Below are 19724 nucleotides of genomic sequence, written 5' to 3'. Positions count from 1 at the left end.
CCCTTTTTCTTTGCTTGAAACTCAACGAAAAGAGATAGGTCTCCAGTCATGTGTCTTGAACATCCGCTATCAAGGAACCACAACCTTTCGGCAATGTCAAGACACTTTTCAGCTTTCTTTTTCTTGTTTTGATGAGCCATGAAACATAGGTTTGCTGATTCTTCTTCATCGCTTGACGAGCTTTCACTAGATGAATCACTTTCCCATGATATGTAAGCTCTTTTAGATTTGTTATGACCTTTGCTTTGGTTCTTCTCCTTTTCTTTCTTAAGGTATGGACAATCCGGTTTGTAGTGACCGGCTTTCCCACAATTGAAGCAAAGACCTTTGATCTTTCCTTTGTTGTCGTCATCTTGTTTGAACATGTTTGATTGCTTTCTATAGTTGATCAATCCTTTGTCGGAATGTTTTGCTCCATTTTTCTTTAGATATTTGTTGTATCTTCGCACAAACAGTCCCATTTCCTCATCATCGGAGTCTTCGTCATCACTTGTGTCACTATCCTTTGGCTCTCGTTTTGAGGTCTTGGAGCTCGAAGCTTTTAGAGCTATTGACTTCTTCTCTACCTCTTTCTCCATGTTCTTTTCTTTCTTTGTCCTCTTCTCATGCATATCAAGGCATTTAAGATGCTGTTCATGTTCCTCTAGTTTACCAAAGAGAGTGGTAATGTCTAAAGTGTTGAGATCATTTGCTTCCTTAATTGCTGTAACTTTGGGCTGCCATTCCCTGTTCAAACACCTTAAGATTTTTTTAGTAGCAACTGCATTGGAAACAGGTCTATCAAGAGAATTTAATCGATTTTTCAGGTGAACGGATCTTTTCTGCATGCTTTCGATGGTTTCACCATCTTCCATGTGGAAAAGTTCGAACTCTTGAGTTAACGTATTGATCCTAGCTAGTTTGACATCATCCGTTCCCTCGTGGGCAACTTGCAATGTGTCCCACATAGCTTTAGCTGATCTACAATGGGAAACGCGATAGTATTCATCAACTCCTAGAGCTGAGATTAGAATGTTTCTCGCTTTCCAATCGTATGCATATTTCTTTTCATCTTCAGCATTCCAAGTATCTTCTGGTTTTGGAACAACTGCACCAGCTGCATTTGTCATGGTGATCTGAAATGGACCATTGACAATAGCTGTTCAGATGTTCCTATCAATTGCATTGATATGGACACACATACAATCCTTCCAATAGCCGTAGTTTTCGCCGTTGAAAACTGGAGCTCTATTATGAGCCCCTTTAGGTCCGGAAGCCATCTTTCCAATAAGTGTTTCACGTAGCACGGAATAAACCAGGCTCTGATACCACTTGTTAGACGCTGGCCTAAAGATCTAGAGGGGGGGTGAATAGATCTCACTAAGTTTTTACGGATTTTTCTACTGACTCGAGCGAAAGCGGTTCTGAATCGACTTGCGTCTATTCCGGACCGCTATTGCAAAGGTCGTATGTGTTTCAAAACCAAAAAGTAAGTGGAATTGATGGTGAAGTAATATGATGGCTAACCAATACGTTTAACAACTGAAAACCAATTAACTTCTAGATTGACAACTTTGATTTGCAATGCAGTAAGATTGGATTAAGCAAAAACACAAACACTTGGTGATACGTTCAAATTGATAGTGATTCAAGTTGTGGTGAATTGTGATGTTTGTGCAGAACTTTAATTCACAATTTTAACACTTGAATCGTTGATCAATTTTGCACTTATAACCAATTATGAACAGAAAGTAAAAGAGAAAGTAAAAGCGACAAGAACACGATATTTGTTTAGGCAGTTCGTCGATCGTCCTCGCTACGACTACGTCTGCCCCCAATTCCAAATTGAAATTGGGTAATCTTTCATTAATGTTGAAAGTAGTATATACAAAGAAGATAACAAAGCGATAAACGATAAACCAATTATGTCGATCCTTTGAATCTTCTTCCCCCTTAATCTTGAGCCAGATCAAGGTTATCCAAGAGCTTCACTTTGATTCCCTTCTGCAGTGTCTTGATTCCTTGAACTCCCCGTTCCTCAATCGTTACACTCAGCCGAATCCTCAATGAACGCCTCTTGATAAAAACCCCCAAGAACCACCCGTCGTGGAGGACAAAACCCGCAGATTTTATTCACCAACAAACCCCACAAACCTTCACCCACTAGGAATCTTCAATTCCGTTCCATGGACGTTATCGAACTCATCACTAACCCGCAACGCAAGAATGATTATGTGTAATTGTGTTGGAGATGATGAAGAACGAAGATGATAAGCGTTTGTGTATCTTTCAGTCGTTGGTGTTACTTGAATAATTACCCTTGCACAATATATATGATTGCATAACAGTTAGAACCAAGAAAAACTGATTTTTGAACTTTCTTGATCAGTTAGGTCGACCACTTGTAGTGCTTAGGTCGACCTAACAGAGCTTGCAGAATTTTGCTCCCAGTTAGGTCGACCTGTTGAAGGAGTAGGTCGACCAGAATCCTCTTCTGATGCATTCTGGGGACATTTTCACAGATTAGGTCGACCTAGTTGATGTGTAGGTCGACCTAACAGGCTGGTATGTAGAATTCATCAATTTAGGTCGACCTAAATGATGTGTGAGTCGACCTAGCAGGGATATATGAATTTTTCTCCATTTTAGGTCGACCTGGGTTGATGGTAGGTCGACCTAACTGCTGTTTTTCTGCATTCTTCTTGTTTTGCTTGTGTTGAGGCAACCTATAAACATATAAACATAATGGGTTGACCTATGAGTGATCAATGCTTGCTTTTCTTTAAGTTTTCTGCTTCCGTCTTGTTGTTTGAATGCTTATTTGAGTTTGCCATGAATCAAAAACATCTTTGAGTGTAATCTTGTATTCACAAGTCATTCATACATAGCAGAATTATCAATCGAAAGCACAAGACAATAAATTCCCCAAACCCAAATACAATCCATCATGTCCCTATTTATAGAGCAAGAACCCCACCCTTACCTTTGGATCGAAGGTTGCTCTAAATCGTCCCGATCAAAATCCCCAAAAATTCCTCTGCTAGGCAAATCTCACGTGCACTGGTTTCTCCCAATTCTCTGCTAACTGCTTCCTCTTCTAAAGTTATGCCCTTACTGACTGTTTCTAAACCTAAGATATTACCTCACTAATCCTACTTTGGGCTAAACTAATTCACATGGGCAACACAACATTTAGCCCAATTAATTTTATTTTATTGAACTCCCTATTTACTTATCACCTCATATATTACGGTCTAATTTAATTTTCTCTGGAAATTCCCAAAATAATACCTGACACTCTAATAATATTTCTAATACTAAATATATTAAAAATCTCGATTAATTTTCAATCCACTATCCCAAACTAATACCGACTAAATCGTCCAAAAATACAAAAATTTCACTAAATATTCCAAACGTCTAAAGTAAGCGAATAATCGAATTTCCGGGCGTTACAACTCTCCCCCACTTAAAAGATTTTCGTCCTCGAAAATTCATCCGATACAACCATCATCAACTTCACTTCCACGTCCAACCATCCAACATAACAACCAATTAACACATCTCAAATCGACTACACATATGTCGACCATTCCGGTACTTCTTCAACATAACTGTTACTAACTTGTTAACTATTCCAACGCCATTTGAAAATGCGAACATCGACGCCATGCCGCGACACTCTTTACGGTATCTCCAAAACTTCTCAAATGGGACACTTAATTCTTAAAATTTCATTCTAAACAAACCCTTTAATTACTCCTTCAATTCACTCAACTCTGAGACTAACGTTCAGCGCGACACCAACGCACAAGTCTGGTCCCAAGGACAAGCGTAACCGCAAACTTCATCTCTTTCCAACATCATCTTGTTACAAATAATTCTATTAAAGCTGATGGAACCATTTTTTAAATAAATTTCTTCTCATTAGCTTTCCAACGCTTCAAACGGGACTCGAATCGGATACCCAGAACTCCAGTTATGAATTTTTGAAGTTTCACAACAAATTCAGCAATTTCCTGCGTTTTGCTTACGAAAATTTCACTCCAAAACCTGCTTTTCTTCAACTTAAACATATTCCAAAAAAACTCTTAACATATCTCCTCACTCCCAAACTTTTTATAACTCGAGAGACACATTCTTTCGTCGAAATTCAGTTTTCGAAACACCAAGACAACAATCCTCTTTGCAAACTTACAACTGAACCACATCCGAGAAGCAAAGCTTCTCCCCCACCTCGCTCAAACTAATTCCTGCAACAACCAGAAAGCAACAAGTACCGACAGTGTTTCACACACTTGTCGCGTATAGAGGAATAAACAATATTAGACAACTTGGTCGGACGGACCGACCTGCTCTGATACCACTAATGTAACACCACAATTTCTACCCGAAAAATATAATAAAATCAGAGTATAAATTTCAAACAATTTCATTTGAGGTATCACATATTCGTCATCTCAAAAACATTTACGGCTTACTTGCCTTCATATAGATACATAGCACAAGAATTTAAAACGATAATCAAATCATTACAAAAAAATCACTTTGTTTAAATTCAATAATTAACTCGCAGCGGAATCAACAAACTTCATAACTATTTAAATCAAGTCGTAGCATCTTTGCACGGTAACTTTAAGTTACAATTCAAATCAAACCAAATAAAATTCAGCAATTAAAACAATACTAAAAACAATCGTTTTATCCCCCCGAGTGCTACGTATCAGAGCGACAACCGACTCAACTCGCGACAGCTAATCCTTCACTCACTAGCATCACCTGCACGTTACCAGTATAAAGGCAACGGCGAAAACAAGCAAAGGGTGAGATATCAAACAATATAAATAAAGTCATGATAAAGAGTATATTACGGTTCAAGTCATAATATATATCTCACGTCTCAATTTCAATCACAAACAATTCAAAAATCAAAATCACATAATCACGCACAACGTCGCAATAAAGCAAATGGATGAGACACGACTAATGCATCATGCATGTGGTACCCAGGGCTTCAGCCCCCATCGCCAATTGCCAGTTAAACCGAGGCATCAAGGCATAAGCCTTCGTCGCTAATTTGCCAATCCAGGCCATCGCCAAAAATGCATATGTATATGAATGCAACAACCACATACAACAACAACAACAACATCATCGTCACAAAGGCATAAGCCTATATCGTCGCTATACCAATAAATAGAGGTATTCCTCGTCACAAAACTTCCTGCAACTTCACAATAGTCAACAGAAAATAGCAAATACTTCGCAATAAACAACATAATTATTCAAAACAATTCAACCAATAATATCTACCAATATACACGACCGAATCCGACAAATTTTCAATTAATTCCGGACAACTAATTATACCGCTTAAATCTACTAATTTGGTTAATTGGTACAATTTTTCATTAAACATTATTACTACTAATTCACATTGCTTTCTATTTTTTTTATCACCCTACTAAACATTTCTAATTATTTGATTCACTGTTACTAAAACCAACTGCGACTAACTTATGTTACTCTACTATTTTTCTAGTGCTAGATACATACATACACTAGCTGCAACAAAATAATTCTACTACTTAAACTTCTACTAAACATATATACTATCACTTAATTGAACTAATTAATTTATCATGCATATCACTAATTAATTTATCATGCATATCACTAATTATCACTTAATTGAACTAATTATATAATTACATTATATAATTACTACGTGGCAACCAGGAAAAGAAAAGATAAAAGTGCTCCTAACAGCATGTATGCCTAACGTCATACTCCCCTCCACATAAGATGTGTCGATCGGCACATTTGCAAGCATTCCTTATGTTCAGTGATGTTCGTCACTTGTGGTGTGTTTCAGTTTTCCAGTTTCTGCTATCAGCTACGATTCAAAGCCTCAAATCCGCATAATTTTCACAGAGGCAACAATCATCACAGTATCATTCCAATAATTCGTAAAACAGTCTCAACACAAAGTCTCAATACAGTATGCACACAAGTCATTCATACATAGCAGAATTATCAATCGAAAGCACAAGACAATAAATTCCCCAAACCCAAATACAATCCATCATGTCTCTATTTATAGAGCAAGAACCCCACCCTTACCTTTGGATCGAAGGTTGCTCTAAATCGTCCCGATCAAAATCCCCAAAAATTCCTCTGCTAGGCAAATCTCACGTGCACTGGTTTCTCCCAATTCTCTGCTAACTGCTTCCTCTTCTAAAGTTATGCCCTTACTGACTGTTTCTAAACCTAAGATATTACCTCACTAATCCTACTTTGGGCTAAACTAATTCACATGGGCAACACAACATTTAGCCCAATTAATTTTATTTTATTGAACTCCCTATTTACTTATCACCTCATATATTACGGTCTAATTTAATTTTCTCTGGAAATTCCCAAAATAATACCTGACACTCTAATAGTATTTCTAATACTAAATATATTAAAAATCTCGATTAATTTTCAATCCACTATCCCAAACTAATACCGACTAAATCGTCCAAAAATACAAAAATTTCACTAAATATTCCAAACGTCTAAAGTAAGCGAATAATCGAATTTCCGGGCGTTACAAACGTCGTCCAAAAGGATAATATATAACTGCAAAGTTTGAAAATTTCATCGGTAATAAAAAGTAGCCAATGCTGCTAGTTTGGTGCCAAGAAAAGAAAATAAGAAGCCTCGATTCATCTCATGCAGGTGATGATTATTATAAGAAATGCAGTGCCTTAATATGATTGTCCGAATGAAAGAGGAGGAAAATCGGAAAAAGACTTAAGTGCAAAGCATAGTTGGAGAGGTATCTGAAACGGGAGCTTGAGGTTTAATGTGGTAACAGAAACTCGTCGCGTCATGTGAATGCCGAACCAACTGTTTCTTGATCAATACAGACGGATATCTCACGTATGAACACCGTGTGCTTTGAAGTTCATTAACTTTTGTAATTGTCGCTTGAGGTCAAGCAACGGTTTAAGTTTGGGGGAGTTTGATCAGTGGTTTTTACACGTTTATTTACCGTTGATTTTAGTCGTCTTTGCTTTATATTGTCAAGTGTTTTACTTCATTCTTCTACATTTTATGCTATGGTTGTGTATTTTACTGTTTAGAGGCTCAAAGGAATAAATCGAGACAAATCAATGCGAAAAAGTACAAAAAGGAGAGTTTCGAAGGAAGTGAAAAATCAAGCTACATGAGGTCTGACACGACCACCTGTGTCACCTAAAACTGGCCGTATTAGGATGAAGCGTGGCCAAGAAAATGCAAAAGAGATGAAATTCACGGGGCTGACACGGCTCGTGTTAGCAAGTGTGAGATCTAGAAATTTTCAGCATGTTTCTCATCGTGACAGGCGTGTAGTATTTTGATCATAACTGGAGCTTCGTAACTCGGAATGACGCGGTTCCGGTGGAAAAATTTCGCTAACGAAAAGGGCTACAACTTTCATGAAGAACGCAAATCCAAATTCTGAAGTTAAGGACCAACACGGCCCGTGTTACCAAACACGGCCACCCGTGTTAGCAGTGCTGAGTGTGATTTTGAAAAATTAAGTTCAGGAGGCCAACACGGCCACCCGTGTTGCCTGACACGGCCAGTGTTGGTTAAAACGCTGATTTTGCTGATTTTTGTGATTTTTTATTAAGTGTTGACCCAAGGGGCATTTTGGGTACTTCCAATCAACCTAAGTGAGTCTGCACTATTTAGAAGAGTTTTAACGATGAATTAGAGGACTTTTTGACCGAGAGAAGATACAAGATTGAAGATTGGAGAAAACAAGGGTTTGGGAGAGAAGAAGGTTTTCATGAACGGAAGCGATTGAAGATCAACTTTCATCTCAATTCTTGTAATGTCTCTATTTTATATTTTGTTTTCTTTGAACAATATGAGTAATTAAACCCTAATGCTAGGGGGTGTCCCTGATTTGATTCTGTAATGATTTTGAATTCCTGAGTTCATCAATAGATTTGTTTTCTTATTTAATTTAATTGTACAAGGTTTTTATGCTTTCTTTGTCGGACCAACAAGATTGATTTACGGTTAACAACCAGCTGGACAGCGGTTGTTAAGGTTTTTGTACGATTAGACTATAGTAGATATCACCTAGGACTAGGGATACCCTATAGTTACCGGTTAACTCTTGATAACATAAAGGCTTGATTTCATCATAATTCTTTAAGGACTTAGGATTTAGGATGAATGTTCAAAGGTTTTCCCACTAAGGACTTAGGGGGAAATAATCTAAAGGACGGTAATTAAAGGTTATGAACTTGTTGAAGAGATCTAAATCCAAGGTTATTACAGGAACTATCACACACTTTACCCTAGCATAATACTCATATTTGTCAAAAAGCCAATTTACTTTTCTGCTTAATTTAATTATTTTTAGTCACAATTTGCAAACAAAACTCCAAATATAGTTTTTTTGTTTAATTGAACCATTATTTAAACTCGATATTAACGTGCAGTCCTTGAGATCGACATTCGGGGAATTTCCCTATTATTACTACAGAGGCAAAATAGTACACTTGCTATTTTACCGATCAATGAACTCTTGTAATATTTATCAAAATAAAAAGAAAAAAACAAGTTCCATAGGCACCATTGCCTCCTTTTTGGCCTATATTTCATGTATCAGCCCTAGTGGCGGATTGACAGTGCATACGAGGGGCTGTGGCGCCTTTGTGCATTTTTCAGTGTATGTGTCATTACTAGTGTCGCCTTCTCTTTACTGTGTATTTTTTTGTTTGAAACATGAATATTTTGGTTAATAATGAAAAAAAGATGGTTATTGAAATATTTAAATTAAAAATGTTGGTTATTTAAAAAAAATTGAAAATCCCTCTATCCACGTAACTTATAGTACCTTGAAATAGTTATGAAACCATAGGATTTATTCCTGGTTTACCTATATAACATTCAATGTTGACAGAAAGTTTTGCTTTGGCCGATTATAAACTTGCTAATGTCTTCAATGTTGACAGAAAGTTTTGCTTTGATGATATATTTTTCTGGTATACCAACATCCTCCAAAGTAAATTAATGTCTAATTACTTTTCATAACACTAACTTATGAGTATATATATAACTTTAAATCATAAAACACTGACACAGATACACGGGCACCTGACATGACACTAACACTAATAAAAATTCATTAATAAATTTTACGGTTAATTCAACATAGTCACGTGTATTAGTATCATGTAAGTATCGGATAAAAAATACGATTAACCACAATTTTTGGCCTTACTTGAAAAACCGGGGGTTGGAGCATCATTATCCTTAGAAGTGCAAAGTACAGTTCCTTGGATATTAGCTGAACCCAAAAGATCATTGAGAATACCAAGCTGAGCATTTCTTTGAGGAAGTGTCATTGCAACAATGAAGAGAAATGCAGTTAAATATTTCATAGTCATCATGGTTCTCAAATCAAATGAATTGATTAATTGCAACAACTTAACAAAACACCTAAACAATTTATACTACAAGGAAGTACCAAATTTGACAATATTTTTTTTTTTCTTCTCATTTTGAGTAAAAGTAATGAGCACCATTTTGCATATTAAAACGAGCAAATTCGTTTTCCTGTGAAGTGTACGGCATGTGATGTTTGAAGAGAGTAAAATTCGTAGTACTCTTTGTTTCTACACCGTTCATCACTCTGGTTTGTTCATCATTATATTTTAGTGGAGACGTAAAGTAAAAATTTTACATTGCATGTTTATTTTGGCCCGTTCATTCTTTCCTTTACTTCACGTCCCAAAGTCATTTTTTCTGATTTTTTTTTTAAAATAAATAAAACAGCAAATTGGCCAATGTCTTTGGAGAACTTTTAAAATAACTATAAAACTTTATTAATATTTTAAAATAATTTTTCCATGTCCAACATATCTCAATTATATCTTTTTATTAAAATTGTCAAACTTGAAGTTTTCCACTAATTCATTTTATTTTTCGTATAAATTTATATGTAATAATATTATTAAAATAAATTAATTATTATCACTGTCTATAATTAATTATAAGTGTTTAAAATAAAAGTTAAAATTTTCCCAATTGACTATGTAAATTTCAATTAAATTCTTACTAAAATTATTAAAAACATGACCTATATAGTAAATTAGAAATTTGACTACTTTCTTTGTGTCAAATATTTTTTAATTAATTGAAAAGTTCAATCACATCAAAATGATTTTGATGTGTGGAAAAAATAAATGACAATTAAAATAATGGTTTAATATTTTTTGTCTCATGCTAATATTAGAGTTTATTTTGTTTTCTTAACTTCAAAAAATACTTTATATTAGTCTTTTAAATCTTCAAAATCTATTATGTTAGTCTTTTTCTTCTAATTAACGACAAATTTAGCAACTAATTTGTAAGTTTTTTCGTCGCTAATTAGATGAAAATGACTAACATGCTACATTTTGAAAAGTTAAAAGATCAATAGAGGTCTTTTAAGTTAAGAGACAAAAATGAATCTCGAGGTTGAAGTTAAATGGTCTTCAGCAAGAATAACTAACTATGCAATAAGACAATAACTAAATTTGATAGAAGATGATAAAAGACAAGTAACACAATAACTTGTTTACCTAATTCAATCAAACGATGTACTTGGGGAGGAGACAACAACTCTCTGATTCACTATACTCTCAAGAGTTGTTACAAAAGATTACAACTGAGTTACAAGAAAATAGTCATCTAAGATTCCAAGAACAAACCATCTTTCCTACCCAAGTGTTTCGTAATCCCTCAAACTCTCTATATATGAATCACACGGGGCCAAGGTGTTTATAAGTGTTTCCCAATCCCTTTCAATATCTCTGAGAGGTTTTCAAATTTCAAGAATGCACTCTTAGAAATTTACCTTTGCCTCTCTATGACTATACCACTAGGATTCTCAAACCATTCTCTCTATCTTTAACTCTAAAATTTTGAAGGTTGTAAAGACAAGAATGATAGAGATACATATTTATAATCATTGAAACTCAACATATCCATAATAAGGTCAAAATATAAACCATTAACGAGCAGATCCACAAACCAAAACAACAAAGCACAATGCACGTGAATCGAGAAAAATGGATCCAAAGTACTAGTATCCATAGTATGAATCTTAACCTCAAACTGAGTTTTCTCCACCATAGTTTCCAAAATCTTCATCCATGTGTCTTTACACTTCTTCCCCTAACAAAACTCATTAAAAGTAGTATATATGTTATTGATGAACTTATAACCTCTGGGTTCCACGCCCAACATCTCATAACTCTTCCTAAATTTTGGATAGTCATTGAAGACATAGCTCACAACTTTACCAACAAGTTGAATTTACTTGGTTTGATCAATAAGAAAAGTGTTGATGACAATTCAAAATAGAGTAGTTATAGTGTTCCTAATTAAAATGTCCGTTTTTTTTAATAAGCAATTTGAACCTAGCGGGTTTCGAACCTGAGACCTTGAGAGGAGCACACTCTCAGGACCCGAACGTTTCACCGCTAGATCACACACACGCACACAAAATGTCCATAAGTGTTTGGGAGTATATTTATTGTAAATGAATACCTGGCGATCAAGTAATATGCTTTGGCATCAGCCTTACCTTAGAAACTTCATGAAACCTCAGTGATCATAGCTTAAGCTCAAATCTCATAGCTTATTCTTTTCAAAAAAAAAATCATTAGATGATGATAAATGAATAACAACATTGGAACCTTCTAAAATATATAAGTCACATATTTTTGACCATTTATCTATTATCACTTCATCATGTGAAATCTTCAAAACATCATGTTCAATTATAGTACACCAGCATAGATCATCAAACATGCTTATGGACAATAGATTTTGCACGAGCTCTAGAATATACCTCATGTTGTAAAGAAGAAACTCAAGATCATCGGACATTTTAAGTCTGATTGTACTAATGCCTTGAATTTTTCAAGCCTTATTTTCACTAAGGTGAACTACTCCACCTTCCTCGAGCTTCAAAGTCTCAAAGTATTCTTTTCTTGGACACATGTCATAAGAGCAACCTAATTTCAAGACTCGATGCTTCTCCAAAATCGACACCACTAGTACATTAACACTCTCATAATTATTTTCATATGAGGCAACAATAATTTGAACTGAATCTTTATTGTCCTTCCTCTTGAGATAGTTCCTTTTAAGGTCGCCGAATTTTGGACAAATAAAACATTTTAACCTTGAATTGGCAAACCTCTTTGATTTGGATATCCTTCTACGCCCATTTTCTTCTCTTGAGACACTCAAGTCTTCACAACCATCTAGACTTTATACAAAGTAATAGTATCTTTGTTACCATAAATAAGGACATCCTTAAAGTTCTTAAAGGATCTGGGTAATGAGATAAACAAGAATATAACCATATAATTATCTTCAATTTTCATATATATATATATATATATATATATATATATATATATATATATATATATATATATATATATATATATGGGTCAGAATGTATGAACATCAAGGTGTCAAACTTAGTAACATGACACCTCTGATAAATCTTTATTACATATTCGTGTAACAAAATTCACCAATGGATTGAAAACTAATATAATATAGATAATGTCTATAAAACTTAACATAAATAAAAAATAATTTGATATGTAAAGAGAAGGATCAAAATTAACGGTTTTCGTGAAGTTTTATAAGATGTTGGTTTTTATGTATCTCGTTGACATGTCAATTAATTTTCGAGTGATGTTAAATTTTATAGACATGATCTATATGATAATAGTTTTCGATTCAATGGTAGATTTTGTTATACGAATATGTGATAAATAGTTATCAGATGTATCATGTTGCTAAGTTTGACAGTTTAGTGTCATTTGATCCTGACTATATATATATATATATATATATATATATATATATATATATATATATATATATATATATATATATATGTATATATATATATCCCAAAGTAAATGTTACCTTCAAGCACAAAGAGTTCTAAATGAACCAAAAAAGCAAAAAATACAACAAAATAAGGAAGCAAACAACAAAAAACTACTCAATGAAAACTACCAATCAAGAGGACCGCGCAGATACAAGTCCTTAGTTGGTAATAAGAACCACCTTGCTAGCAACAGGTCAAATCCCATCATACGAGCACCAAAAAAACCAAACTCCAAAACTTACCTTTGAATCAAGGTAAACACTCGATTCACTATAAGTGCAGGTAGAGGATAATGTTCTGAAGTTATTCGGTGAAGAAACGGGATTCCAACCCTAAAAGGGGGAGAACATTAAAATTGACTAAATAAAATAAAGGAAAATAAAAGACTTTTTCATTTGATTCTTCCTCTTCAAAGTCTCAAAAGATTACATATATAGTACTCATAGTGGATACTTAACTAGAAGGCTCAAACACTATAAAAAGTCGAATTACATAACAATACAAATAAAAGTACTACTAATATAAATTAGACATTGATTTAAATAACTAAATTATTTATCTAAATAATTTCTCTTCTCTATCACACTCTAAGAAAGAAAGTTCTTTGCCACTTAAGATTCCAAATCAATACCCCCTTAACTACCAAACCTATCTCTCCCACCAACCCATATAACTCGGCAGAATTCAAGAACAAACTAGTAAACTTAGTCTATAGGGGAATGGACCCTAACCAGGGGTCCTTCCAAAACGAAGTTTGCTTAATTGGCCCTACTCTCCTAATAACACCATCCACAAACCAATCTAAGTTATCGTCCTGTTTAGGCCCAAGAAGACATATTATTTTCTACCAAGAAGAAATAGACCAGAAACCCTCTTTCCTCCCTCTGTGAGGAGAGAAAACCGCTGGAGCTCCATATCTAGCTACTAGAATATCTTTCTAGAGGCCATGATTTTTTGTAATCTGCCTTCATCTCCACTTTGCAAAAATGACAAGATTAACCAATTAGAGGTTCCTCAGCCCTAATCTCACCTTTATCCATATGTTTGCACACATCCTCCCATTTAATTCAGGATCAATGAACTAAAAACATGTGCCATCCATCATCATCATAAAACTTTAAAAAAAAAAAAAAAAACTAGATATATATGAGTCAAAACTTCGAAATTGGCAAAATAGAGGGGAAAATTGCAATTAAACTTTAAAAAAAACTAGACAAAACAACCTACGAAGCAACGAGGGTGATCAAGTTACACTAGAAGAAACGGAGCTAACATGTTTGGTTAGTTGGTTCCATATTTGAATCTTGCTTCTCCACTATCAATCCATCCTCGCATTCTTTCTTTCTCATCTCTTTTGTTCATGGTGCCACCAATATTCTGTAAATTCACACATTAAAAGAACAAAAAAAAGCTGCTTTTTTACATTACTAAATCACTGATTCCCTCCATTATATTCCCATGTCAGATTGTAGGGTACTTCTCCAAATTCTTAAACGTTGTAAAACTTCTTTGGACTCCAAAACCGTTGCTAAAACACACGCAAGGGTCATTGTACTTGGTTATGCCACATACCCATCTCTTCTAGCATCTCTAATATCAGCATATGCACATTGTCATCAACCCCGCATAGCCCATCATGTGTTTTCCCGAGTTATGAATTTGTTCAACGTGAATTTGGTGATTGAAAGTTTAGTGAAATCTGGAGAATGTGATATTGCCAAGAAGATGTTTGATAAAACGCCTGTTCGAGATGTTGTCACTTGGAACACCATCATTGGAGGGTATGTTAAAAACTCACGCTTTCTTGATGCGTTGAGTTTTTTCCGCGGCATGATGAGTGCTGAGGTTGAGCCTGATGGGTTTACTTTTGCTTCTGTGGTTACCGGATGTGCAAGACTTGGTTCATTTTGCAATGCGAAATGGGTGCATGGTTTGATGGTTGAGAAAAGGGTTGAATTGAATTATATACTCAGTGCTGCGTTGGTTGATATGTATGCTAAGTGTGGTAGGATTGATGTTTCGAAGCGGGTTTTTGAAAGTGTGGTGCGCGATCATGTGTCTGTTTGGAATGCTATGATTAATGGTTTGGCCGTTCACGGGCTTGCTTTGGATGCAACTGTGGTTTTTTCAAGGATGGAGGTTGAAAATGTTTTGCCGGATTCTGTTACTTTTGTTGGGATTTTGAAAGCTTGTAGCCATTGTGGGTTAGTTGAGGTAGGTCGCGAGTACTTTGAAATGATGCAGAATCGGTTTTTTATTCAGCCACAGCTTGAGCATTATGGAACCATGGTTGATCTCTTAGGACGAGCAGGGTATTTGGAAGAGGCGTATTCCATGGTTAACGTGATGTCGGTGGAGCCCGATGTTGTTATTTGGAGATCACTTTTGAGTGCTTGTAGAATTCACGGAAAGAAAGAACTTGGTGAATTTGCTATTGCGAATATTTCGCGTCTTGAGAGCGGAGATTTTGTCTTGCTGTCAAACATGTATTGCTCTTTCAAAAACTGGCATGGTGCTGAGAGGGTGAGGCAGATGATGAAAAAGGGAGGAGTTCGTAAAAAGCGTGGTAAGAGTTGGATTGAATTTGGGAACAGCATTCACCAATTCAATGCTGCTGATCAGTCACATGCTGAAATGAAAGCAATTTACAGGGTGCTGGAAGGTTTGATGCAGAGGGCTAAACTGGAGGGATTCACACCCTTGACGGATCTAGTTTTGATGGATGTGTCGGAGGAGGAAAAGGAGGTAAATTTATCGTTTCATAGCGAGAAATTGGCTTTGGCATACGGTGTTCTGAAAAGTAGCCCGGGAACAAAAATCATGATTTCCAAGAATCTGCGTATATGTCAAGACTGTCATAATTGGATTAAAATTGTGTCAAGAATATTAAACAGAGAGATAATTGTAAGAGATCGCATCCGTTTTCATCAATTTGAAGGTGGAATTTGCTCTTGTGGAGACTACTGGTAGTTGTATAAGATCTAATCTAATGCTTTGTTGCATGGTTGATTGACCCTTTGGCTGTTAGACATTCTGATTATAAGGTTGCTAAAAGAAATCCAAAATGTGCAAAGGGAAGGGATGGTGGATGGACGCCAAAAGAATGACCAGCTCTCTTTATAAACATCAAAAGTGACACAGAAGGACGAGAAATAAACCCATAAGAAGATAAAATGGTAGCAGCTATTGAAGTGAACTCAAATACACAGCGAAACACCACTTTAAACAAACCCCTTTTTCTATTCAAAATAGTAATTATTATATACAATTTATATTCCTCATTGTTTGTGGATACTACATTGTGATTTTTCTTAAACAACTCACAACACTTCTATATACTTTAATGAGAGGAAATTGATCAATAAAATGATATTGTTACCGTGGAATGACGAAATTATAGCTTATTTGTGATTATTATCATTTTGAGTCAATTTGTGAATTTTTCTCTTCATATTTGATATATTCTATTTTATCTTTTGTGTTATTATAACGGTGTTTGATAGTTTATGTGGGATAAGAGTTTAGTTTCTTTTGATCTTGAAATTGAAAGGATTGTTTGCCGAAATCTACGTAAATCAAACACTTCTATAATAATGGTTGATATTCAAGAAGACAAAAACTTGATCATATGGAATGATTCAATTTTTTCCCACATCTAAGCTGCAATTTTCTCCCTGACGACTTTCTTTAGAATTTTATTCCCAAGGCATTAGATAATGACACTTTTGGTCTTATCCACCATCTCGGTCTTCTTTGCTTCTGTTACGCATGCAGGCGTTGATGTTTCACCTTTCAATATTTTAATACACTTCTCTTGAGTTAAGATTGCTTTCATCTTCACTATCCACAATCCAAAATCGTTTTCTTCGAAAATCCCGTAATGCTCACTTGTAAACAAAATCCCTTTATCACACAGTGGACACCACTTGTTGTGAACTTGAAAGATGCAATCATATCGAGAAATTTGATGTAGGGGTAAAGAATAGTGACAGCCAAAATAAATGGTCTTCAGCAAAATTAACTCTATGCAATAAGACATCAACTTAACTTTACAAAAGAAGATAAAGTAAATACAATAAACACAATAATTTGTTTACTCAGTTTGTTTAAACAATATACTCTAGAGGAGAAAGCGACTCTCTAATTCAGTATACTTTCAAAAATTGTTACAAAGTATTACAAATATGTTACAAGAAAATAGTCACCAAAATTCTCAAGAAAAAAAACTTTATTTTCTACCCCAAGTGTTTCTCAATCTCTCCAACTCTCTATTTATGAACCACACAAATTAAAGGTGTTTAGAAGTGCCCTTACATATCTCTAAGAGTTACCCAAAACTCAAGAACACTCTTGAGAATTTATCTATGCCTCTCTAAAATTATAACAAAAGATTGTAATAACAAGAATGCCAAAATATAGGGTTATTGAGTCTTGTATTCCAGGTTAATTTCATCATAAGGACTAGTGTTGGATCTTGTTTGTGTACACCACACTATTGCTTCGGTAACTTGACATAATTGTTAATTTGTCTTAGTTGAGTTGTAAATTCAATCATTATGTTAATGACTAAGTCGATCACTTGGGATTAGCGAGAGAAAGTGATAGGGGTTCTCATATTTAGGGGGAGTCCTAAATAGAAAATCGCTAGGATTAGAAAGAGACATTGAACATCATGGGGTTGGTGTTTTTATAAGACTAATTGTACTAATTCAAAGTAGCGAATTTCCTTTCTTATGTAGAGTGTCCTCCAGTCGTAGGTATGGTTTCACCGAACTTGATTACCAATCTTTGGTGTTATTTTATTGTTCTATGCATTATGTTATTGTTGTTATTCTACTATCATAATGGTTTAAGAAGTTGGACCAGTTGTTCCAATATCGTGTAACATTTGTCCCCTCAGGAACAGAATTTCGCTAACATAATAACTGAAAACCCAAATCATTGTATACCAACCCAAACAGCTAGAGCTGACAATTCGGGCTACCCGGCCCGTGATGGGATCGGGCCGTTGGTGGGTCGGGCTTAAAAGCCTGGAATTTAAACGGGCTAAAATTAAATTGTCCAAGCTCAGCCTTTCACGGGTTTCGGTTATTCGAACCGACCTAAATTATATTTAATACTTATTTTTAAAATTAAAAAATTAATATACCATATAATAAAACTAAAATATACATGAATATTGACTATTAAAAATAATATATTTCAACTACATACATAATATCTAAAATAAACAATCACATAAATATACAATTTCAATCAAATAATTAAGATTCAAGTGCAAAGAACTACTCACCCTATTTGATTTAAAAATTAAACTCTAATAAAATTAATTTGTACATAATAACTTATTAATTATAAAATATAGAAAAGAATTAATATTTAAAGTTAATCAAATGGATATTGTATCTATATAAACTAATAAATAACGTATGTTAGAATTTATGTTTATAAAAATTAAATTAAATAAGTGGGTTATCCGCAACCCGGTCGGGCTAACCCGTAACGGGCTCGACTTTTAACGGAACGGGCTTAAAAGCTCGAATAGTAAACGGACTCAAATATTTGTGTTCAAGCCCGACATTTTTTACGGGCTTTCGGGCCGGACCGGATAGTACGGCCTGTTTTCCCGGCTCTAGCTCCATCGCTTCCTAACCTAAGGTCCGACCGTAGGCTCATGGATGGGACTCTGGGAAAGAAAAGGGTTCTTAGATACCTTCTTAAAGTTCTCAGTCATATTCAATCTCGAAAGACCAGCGTCACTTCTTCCCTGTTTCCGACATTTTTTACGGGCTTTCGGGCCGGACTAGATAGTACGGCCTGTTTTGCCGGCTCTAGCTCCATCGCTTCCTAACCTAAGGTCCGACCGTAGGATCGCCGCTGTCTGACACTCTTAAAGATCCTCCTCGCCGCCAACACCACAGCTTTGGCGTCGCCATTTGCTACCAATTTCCAGTGACTGCCATGTGTCGCATCGCCTACCTTCAATACTGACACCTTCTGATGACATTATAATTGTTTTTACAATTTTTTAAATTTTAAAATCTCAAAGTATATTTTTTTTCTCTTCATCAGTTAAGATTTTAAGAAATACTTCGAACCAGTACTATTAACGAAAATAAAAAGCTTACCAACAAAGAAAACCCGTAAGATGTGTCAAACTATCAATCAAATCATGGTTTATATTGTTACACTCTCTAAAAGGAACACATGCAAAACGTCATTCAAATAATTAAACACATAACATCACATCTTATGGACAAATAATTGATGCTCATTCAAAGCTTAAGGAATAACAAAACACAAATAACACAATATGCAAATAGCAACAATCCAGACAAGATAAAAAGTGAAGAAAAAAATTCATGATGGCATGAAGAACAACATTTATGTTTATTTTATACATATATACTAACTCGTTTTAAAACAAATTAGTAAAAAATCAGCCCTCTTTTATTTAAAACAAATTAAGTTTCATAGTAAAAAATCAGCCCTCTTTTATTTCAATTTATATAAACTTTTTTACAATTAGTTCAATATAAACCAAAGTAGAAAGATGAGAAAATTATGCACCAAAAGAAAAAAGAAGAAAATCTAATTCACATGACAAAAAATTTAGACTAAAAAAAGACAAATCTTTGCGTGAGAATATACATTTAAGGGTGTGGTGCTACTATTTAGGAAAACACTAAAAGAATGTTCATTTTCTTCCACGTTTTTCTCTTTTCTTTTCCCATTGGACTCTCTTTTCTAACTCCATATAACCATATGACATAAAATATCAACCTCACATACA

The 19724-nt window shown here is 34.8% G+C and overlaps 1 protein-coding gene and 1 long non-coding RNA gene across 2 annotated transcripts; one reads left to right on the top strand and one right to left on the bottom strand.

Annotated features, from left to right (window-relative positions):
- Positions 1 to 4526: 4526 nt before the first annotated feature.
- On the bottom strand, positions 4527 to 6320 carry LOC131599664 (uncharacterized). The gene is made up of 2 exons (XR_009282879.1): positions 6103 to 6320; positions 4527 to 4758 (listed from the first exon to the last, which is right to left on the bottom strand). It is a non-coding gene; the product is annotated as an uncharacterized LOC131599664 (long non-coding RNA).
- A 7802-nt stretch (positions 6321 to 14122) lies between these two features.
- LOC131599663 (pentatricopeptide repeat-containing protein At5g50990) lies at positions 14123 to 16317 on the top strand. Its single transcript, XM_058871948.1, has one exon. It carries the CDS (start codon positions 14390 to 14392, stop codon positions 15899 to 15901), a length of 1512 nt encoding a protein of 503 aa, XP_058727931.1. The 5' UTR covers positions 14123 to 14389; the 3' UTR covers positions 15902 to 16317.
- The last annotated feature ends 3407 nt before the right edge of the window (positions 16318 to 19724 follow it).

Source organism: Vicia villosa, linkage group LG4 (genome assembly GCF_029867415.1).
Source record: "Vicia villosa cultivar HV-30 ecotype Madison, WI linkage group LG4, Vvil1.0, whole genome shotgun sequence".
Taxonomy (NCBI): domain Eukaryota; kingdom Viridiplantae; phylum Streptophyta; class Magnoliopsida; order Fabales; family Fabaceae; genus Vicia; species Vicia villosa.
This window is presented reverse-complemented; position numbering and strand designations above follow the sequence as displayed.

Coding starts and splice junctions, on each gene's coding strand:
- LOC131599663 (XM_058871948.1), top strand. CDS start 14,390: ATGTCAGATTGTAGGGTACTTCTCCAAATTCTTAAACGTTGTAAAACT.